This window comes from Micropterus dolomieu, linkage group LG01 (genome assembly GCF_021292245.1).
Source record: "Micropterus dolomieu isolate WLL.071019.BEF.003 ecotype Adirondacks linkage group LG01, ASM2129224v1, whole genome shotgun sequence".
NCBI classification, from domain to species: domain Eukaryota; kingdom Metazoa; phylum Chordata; class Actinopteri; order Centrarchiformes; family Centrarchidae; genus Micropterus; species Micropterus dolomieu.
In genome coordinates, this window is record NC_060150.1 from 32,581,967 (window position 1) to 32,590,020 (window position 8,054).

General features: G+C 45.2%; 1 protein-coding gene across 8 annotated transcripts in view; it reads left to right on the forward strand.

The window, feature by feature from the left end:
- The window catches only part of relch (RAB11 binding and LisH domain, coiled-coil and HEAT repeat containing), a 39,417-nt gene that overhangs the window by 4,218 nt on the left and 27,145 nt on the right, over positions 1 to 8,054 (forward strand). For all 8 annotated transcript variants that reach the window (XR_006827592.1, XM_046065472.1, XM_046065504.1 and 5 more), the window contains exon 2: positions 6,177 to 6,266. Coding sequence is in view for 7 of the 8 variants with exons in the window: in XM_046065472.1 (XP_045921428.1) it covers positions 6,177 to 6,266 (90 nt within the window). In the remaining variant the exon portion in view is untranslated. The remainder of the gene's footprint in view (positions 1 to 6,176; positions 6,267 to 8,054) is intronic.

Genomic DNA, 8,054 nt, shown 5'->3' on the forward strand with positions numbered 1-8,054 from the left:
TTTTTACGGTCATCTATCTTAAAATCCATGTCGGATGACTAAAATCCTGAACCCACGTAAAACTTAAATAAAGTTAAGTTAAATAAAAGGATATAAAAAATGTAACGAAAAAAGTGGATTAAAACTGGATAAGAGTCCGGTTCAAGACGGAGCTTCCGACAGGTGGCTACAGACGCCAACGCATGCGCAGAGTGCAGATTACGTCAGCAATTACGCAATAACTCTCCCACCCCAAAAGAGCATGATGAGTCTCTCTCCACTCCTCATTGGCTAGTCGGGGAGTTATTTGTTCATATGATGATGTGAGGAGCTTTAAAGGTAGCATGCAAGTCACTTAAATTGTCATGTACAAGGCTGACAGTAAGCTGCCACATTTAAGAAGTGTGTTGGGGTTTATCACAGAACACACAATATTGGGGATACAAGAAAGTGTAATCTCTGGACAAGAATCGGAAAGGTTATGCGTAGTGTGCAGCCTGCTACTTTAAATAGGTCAAATAGTCGCTTCACATAATATATTCAAGGTTAGATGTTTGTAACTACATAGGGCTGAAACGATTCATCGATAAAATCGATTAATGAAATGCATCGACACAAATTCTTTGCATTGATGCTTCGCTTAATCCATGTAACTTTACAGCACAGTGTTTCGCAGGGACATTTATTACTGTCGCACATCGCGTTTACGCTGTGAACACGACGTGATTATGATGGTGCTGTTTGCAAAGTGGAGGAAGAGAGAGAAAATAGCCAGGGACGAAGAAGAAAGTGTCCAAAGTATGGGATTATTTCAAGCTACAGAAAACAACAACTCTGTAATCTCACTGTCCGTCTACCGTAAAACTAAACTTATGTCGCCTCGGCAACAGCACGACGGCACCTGAACAGAAAGCAGCCAGTGTTCAGCCAGTGGACCACAAACAAGGTAACAGTAACAGCAACTTTAGCATTTAACTGAAATCATGATTTATTGTTGAGTTGAAGCCAAAGTAAGCCGCAGACCTCAGCTGAAAATGTACACAAGTGCGTTTGCTGTTCTCCTTTTTGGGCCGTGAGTTGTAACCTCACAGTCACAAGTTAACTGGGTGGCGGGGAGATGCACCTTTACTCCCCTCCAGCTCTCACTGTAGCTCAAACAATCCCTGCTACCTGCGTGTGCTAATCCATCCTTTCACCCATATTCTTTGTCTTTATAATTGCTATCTTTAAAATAACAAACAGCTGTTTCGTGTGCAGGATCGCTCATTTCCCGTTTCACATTTCACGCGTGTTTTCTTGACAAAACGTGGTTTGGAGACCAGCGTCGGGTGACACAGCTGCTGTCAGCTCCTGTAGTGTGTGTGTGTGTGTGTGTGTGTGTGTGTGTGTGTGTCCAATCAGTCACATAGTGTGAACGCCAAAACGACTTCAAAACTGCTGTCATTTGATGCCGCCAAGTAAAAGTACTTCTTAAACGATGCATCGATGAATCGTTGAAATAATCTATCGAAGCTTCGAATACTAAAATCATCGTTAGCTGCAGCCCTAAACTATTTATGTGCACTCCTGTTACAAATCTGTAAAATTTGCACAATGGCAATCCAGGTCATCCACACACAGCTTACCGTAATACATAGGTAGGGTTTAACACCAGTAGAAATTTTGATAAAGTTTCAGAGGTAGTCAGCCAGTTGAGACAATCCTGGCATGTGTACCTCTCCCATAGTAAACACTCACTATTTGTTGGCCCAGCCTCAAATGCACTCTCTCTTTTTCTCACTTTATCATGTCTCTCCATGCTTTCCTCTGTCTGGGGCAGGGAGTTGGTATTGTTTGAGAAGGCGATTAATGATAGTGTTGGAGTGTTGGCCGGGCTCCATGTAGTTCTGGACCAGCTCCGACTGGCTGCTTGTTTATAACTATCTGCCTTTCTTAGGCTATCTTTGTGTTTTCGAATGAATGCAGGTGGGTCTACACATGTGGATGTATGTGTTGTATGTGCAAGTGCACATTTCTTGGCAGTGGAGCAAATCACACTTATTTGGTATTATTCACATTTGAAAATTAGCACAGCATGTTGAATATTTCTTATATGCTAGGTTACTCTGTAGTCACATCAATTTACTTCTCATTTGCTATTACCTACATGCATGAAATTCAAATCTGTATATGTAGCCTAGTTACATGTAGTATAAATGTGATGATGAATTAGAGCCATGTTTCAGATGATATCATTACACACAGGCTTACTCATTATTACATTCCATTGAAAATATTTTCATAAGTTTGACATTGTACGTGCAGGTTTGTGTGCCTGCCTGCTCATCTTTTATCATTAGTGCTCCATTGTTTCATCCCATTTATATTTTTCTAAATAGCTGACAGTCCTGAGCATGTTAGCTACCTCCTGACCATCCATCCTCTCTTGTTTTCTTGTCTGGAATTGTATCAGCTCCATTTAAATGTGTCTTTGTTCTCAGGCTAAACTCTTGCTTCTCTCCCTGTCACCAATTCATCTCCTTTGTTTTTCTACTTGCCAGAGCAGAAAAACTATACTCCCATCATGTTTGTCTTTCTTCTCCCTCTTATCTCAAAGGCTCTTCTTGGCCTCACAATTGTTTTTGTAATATTAGCATTTTCATTACAAACAGCATACAAATAAAGGCTCATTTGTAGCGTGATTGAATGTGAGATGGTGACACTCACACTTGTCAAAAGCATAGTGTGTGTGTGTGTGTGTGTGCGCGTGCAGAGTCTGCAGTGTTAGATCTATCACAGTCCACACAATACACGCCACAGGCACCAAACTGAAAGGTCAACCAAAAAGAAATACTTGTTTTTTGCAAATTAGGCACACACAGTGTTTTTCCCCCTCACATGCATACAGACGCACTATAATCCACTGATTCATCAAAAAGATCTCAATCACTTACAGCAAACAAACACACGCATCGCATGTTAACCTGACGTCAGCGTGACAGAAAAATGACTCGCTCACAGCCGATGCAAAAATATACTCAATGTATAGTCACAGGACTGAGAGGGTGTGTGAGAAGCTGCTTGGTCATACATTTGAACATGTGACACACACACACACACAAGCAAACCAACTGTCCATAAGTATCTACTTTATATGTATTTTTCCCCAAACGTAAGATTTTTAACATCTAGTATTTAGCTACAAAAACATTTCTTATGTCAGACATTACACAAACAGGCACAAGCACTCATTTTCTTTGGCATTTTCCCATGCTTTAACTAACAAAGAAACATTTATGTTTTTTCCTTTTTTGAATGGTCTTGGTCATTTGAATAACGCCAAGTAATAATCTAATCTGAGGACACTTTCAGGAAAGAAAACAACATTGACAATATAAGATTCTAAGGCTAACAAACATTAATATGGATCATCATAATCACACCGACACAAAATGCTCTCAGGTCAAGCCCAGAAAGAATCGAGGTCACTCATGGGTGTCGGCTAATTGAGAATTGTTCTTTTTTAAAACTTGTTTGTTTTTTTCTCAAAGGTCTGGACCTGCAGTGTGTGTTTTTACTCAAGGTTAAATGCTAAATCAAACAATCCACTTCTGCAACAACTATTATTTTATAATAATAATAATAATGACAATGATCCCGCAACCCTGTACGCAGGATAAGCGGTTGACGATGGATGGACTCACACAGTCACTGCTCCTTAACTTTGCAAAGCAAACCATGGTTGTAAAGCCAGTCAACACACTACATTTGGCTTGACCACCTTCTGTATCTTGATATCAGAGAGCAAATAGGCCAATCTTGCACTTGTATTGCAGTGGAGGAAAACTAACACCATCAGCTAAGCTACCTGGCCAGCCTAGCTCAGTGAAATTGGAGCACAAGTATGCTTACCAGCTTTATCTGTTGTTTGAGGGAACAATACCTTTGGCTTCACTATACTCAGAGGTCATCTATGGCCATCGCTATTGGGTTTACCCCTACACTCGCCTGCTCGGCACTGATAAATTTTGTCTACGCCCACTCACACTGTGGGCCTCTACGACTGCACCTTGGGTATATACAATGGTGAGACCCAGCCATCGGCTCCCCTAGTGCCTTTTCTTCAGCACTGAGAACCAAGGCCCAGTTAGGCCCACTGCTTAGAGGGCTGCGCCTATATTCATAGAATCTAGAGTTACAATACGTAAGTATCGTTCTATTTCGCATAGGCTTCGCCCTCTAAGGCCATTGCTATTGGGTTTAGAGGCGAAGCAGGATGAGTCAACGCCACACTGGCCAATACGGTACCACCGAGCACAGACCCACCTTCCCAGAGCCAACATAGTAAGCCACCCGATCCCCCGTCGGCCACGGCATTGGTGTTGCCGTGCGCACAGTAACCATTGGTGTAACAAGGGAAGGCAGAGAACCAAGCCAGGGACCGGATGGGGGGGCCCCGCAGCTGTGCATGTGCAGACGAGGTCACGTCAGTTGCGTACAGAGTAGGGTTAGCGTGAGCCGCAACCACTCCCCACTGTTCGGATGGGAGAAGCATACTGCGCACAGGACGAAATGGCAGCCACGTAGGTTTTAGGCAACCAGGACGCGCTCATGCGCTCTAGAGCCACCAGGATGACCGTCACGGTTGAAAACTGCAGGCGGTCCAAGAGGCGCAGGATCAGCCGAACCGGCGGAAAAGAATACAGAAGCTGAGGGGGGCCACAGAGGGTGCGCAAAGGCGTCCACCCCCAGTGGGGCGAACCACAGGGCACACTGAGCGTTCTCCCGGTTGGCAAACAGATCCACCTGTGCTACGCCAAACCTGAGCCAGATCTGGACAATCAGATCGGGGCGAAGGCGCCACTCGTCTGAGCGAGGGCCGCCCCTCTGTTTAACACGCAGGGGATGTACTCTCTGTATGCTCTGATGGAGAGCAAGTGAGTGTGCGCCCACAACAGCAGCCCCCTGGCCAGGCTCAGCAGCTGCGCTGAGTGCACCCTGGCGGTTTATGTAGGCTGCTGCAGCCTTGTTGTAGGTGCTGACCAGCACGTGCTGGTTCCGCAGCAGAGGGGTGAAGTGTCAGACCACTTTCCACACTGTGAGGCAGGTCTCGCCCCAGCCCATCTAGGAGGCATGTGTGAAGACTGAGATATGGGACATGGCCCTGCCCAGGGGGACCCCAACTGAGTGAGGGGGACCTACCAGTAGGCTAGATCCAACCCCACAGACAGAGGAACGGCAACCATGCGCCGCTTCTGTCTCACTGGATCCACACGCAGGCGGATGAACCACCGCTGTAGCCTCCTCATGTGTAGGAGGCCCAGGGTAACCACCACGTGAGCCACGTGAACTGGTCCAGGGACCTCATGACCGAAGCACCCTCACCGCCCTTGGCGGAGCAGCTTTGTCAGGTGCGCCCACGAATCTAGCGTCTGGGAGGGAAAAGGAGCGCTTTTCTTCCAATTCACCATGAAACCCAGGCGACACAGGTGTGCAACACACTTGGCCATCTGCACCAACGCCTCGTCCCAGGACCGTGCCAGCAGCAGCAGGTCATCCAGGTAAAACAGGTGATGCCTGCCCGCCGCAGCGGCACCAAGGCCGTCTCGACGCACTTGGAGAAGGTGTGCAGAGTCAGAGAATAACCGAACAGCAGGCGGGTGTACTGATAATGGACGCCCTACAAAGAGAAGCGCAGAAACTTCCTGTGTGCTGGGCACCTACACGCACAGTCAGGCAGGAGGAAGCACTACCTTGTGTGGCGAGTATGTGAGTCAGCCTGACAGCTAGGCGTGTTGCTCTCCCTCAGTGCTGAGGGGAGCGAGCCAACACTAGCCAAAACAGGGACAGCTGGACGCCGCAGCTTAGGTGGTGGGTCGCACCGTGACGGCTCTCCACACACAGACAGGGGGTGCTGGAGCGGCCTCCGGTGTGCGGTGGCGCAAGGCAATGTGGTGCTTGGCGCAGGTGCGCATAGGTGTAAACCCAGCCAGGTTTCTAGCCTGGTCAAGAGTCCTTAAGCAAAATCCCTAATTCAGTGGGGCTACTGTGTCGCTGACCCTTCGGAGGGAGAGCACATTTAAAGCAACATTTCGAGGATCAGTGCATTGTCACATTTCTGAGCTCAGTGAGGTGGTTGACAGTGGACCCATGTCACTGTATGGTGTGATGTGATTGTATACTTGACTCACTGACCCTCTGTTTCTGTTTCTGTTCAGATCGTGCAGGCAGCATCAGCACCTTGGACTCTCTGGACTTTGCCCGTTATTCAGATGACGGCAACCGAGAGTCAGATGAGCGGGTGGCAGGTAAGATGAACTGCACTGTCAGGCCTGAAAGCAAGAGACCCTGGCTTACCTCGGGTAAATAAAAGTTGGACAACAAACAGGAAAATGGACAGTTACAGAATGGGAAACTGAACTAAAATGAAATGTGAATTTATTCTGATGTTGTCACAGTGGAAATGCTGTGTAAGATAATAATTAGCATATGTCTGAACATATGATGTCAAAATCCACACTAAACAATAGTGTCATTGTGTTTTCACATTATCATACTGTCTTGCTGCGTTTTTAGCTAGAAATAAAGCTAACAGAAAATGTATTTCTAAACTCTGTCAACATGTTTCAATTCCAACATTTGATTTTCTTTAACACGGTGTGTTCGTGCTAACTAGAGGTGTTCGTGTCCTCTGCTATCAAGTGTCGCACCGTTGAGTCAGTCTGTGGTATTTTTGGTACAGACCTGTCTCAGGATTTTTTTTTATTTTTAATCACACCCCCTTCCTCCTGTGGCTCTGTCATGACCAAGCGTCATGGGGCATCTCTGGGGCTGAAAAATTAAGCCAACGCAGATGTGCCAAAAATGCAGTTCATCTAATGGCCATGTGAGGCTAGCTCCAAAAGCGAGTCACCCCCCATAGACCCCCATGATAAAATGTCCAACTTTACAGCAGAAATACACGTTTACAGCCTGGTACAAAAACAGTTGTGGGCTTTTTAGCTGATTTCCCCCTTCATGACAGGTCATGGTGGGTCAGTCTTTATATAACTCACCCATTAAATATATTAAGGCTTAAAATTAATCATAATTAAGGACCTGGCCGCTTTGAGTGACAGGCGGTGCATCAGCAAACAGGCTTCATTCGGCCCACCTCATTAGCCAGACTGAGACACTGCCAAGATGGCGACAGCCTGAGGCGCCCACATTGTATTACACAGTGGCTCTTCAGAAATGGGTGACGTCACGGAGACACATCTATAGATAGTTTTAACCAAAGCATACAGTAATATAGTCTAACGTTGATGGCGCCTCGTCACAGAACACTGGTTTAAAATTCTGATAAGGTTTTTTGTTTGTTTGTTTGTTTTTTTAACACTGTTGACAAAAGGGAATTTTGCTAATTTAATCTGCCTCCTATTTTTTATCTTTCTATTTTATAATCGCCAACATGAAAACATTACTTTTTCGCCCTGCAGTCTAGTCAGTGGACTAGCAGTGGTTAACATTATGCATTACCAGCTTTCTGTAGTCATTCCACCCATTTGGTCGGTAAGTGTTTGTCAGTGCTAAAAAGCTGGATTTATGGAATTTTGCACAAACTGTATATTTATTTATACTGCATATTTTGTGCTTTATGTTTTTTGTGTTCTGTATTTTGACATATCGTTTTACATGGTATGGCAGATGACTCCTAAGCATGAGAATTAGTGTCTTCCTATATTGTAAAAGGATTGTTTGCATGAATTGTAAATGCCAGGAAATTTAATGTGTAGTGTATATTGCATTATGAGTAGAAAAAGGATTACTGTTTTGTAAAGGTCGACATCTTAACTGTAGTAGACGGATACACTTAAATGTAGACAGTGAACTAGGTTGCTCATGGTTTGAGGCTTTTTTCAGTTCTGAAAAGCAGGCATACTGTACATTAATGCATAATAAGGGCACAGGTAAAACCATGCAGCAGAGATGTTTGTTCCGTGCTCCCAACTACAAATGATACATCTTTTTAAAGTGACTGTTATTCACTGTCCACTCTACCAAATTGGCACATTCCTTCTCCTCTCTTCCCTCTTCACCCACCCCCACTGCCCCCC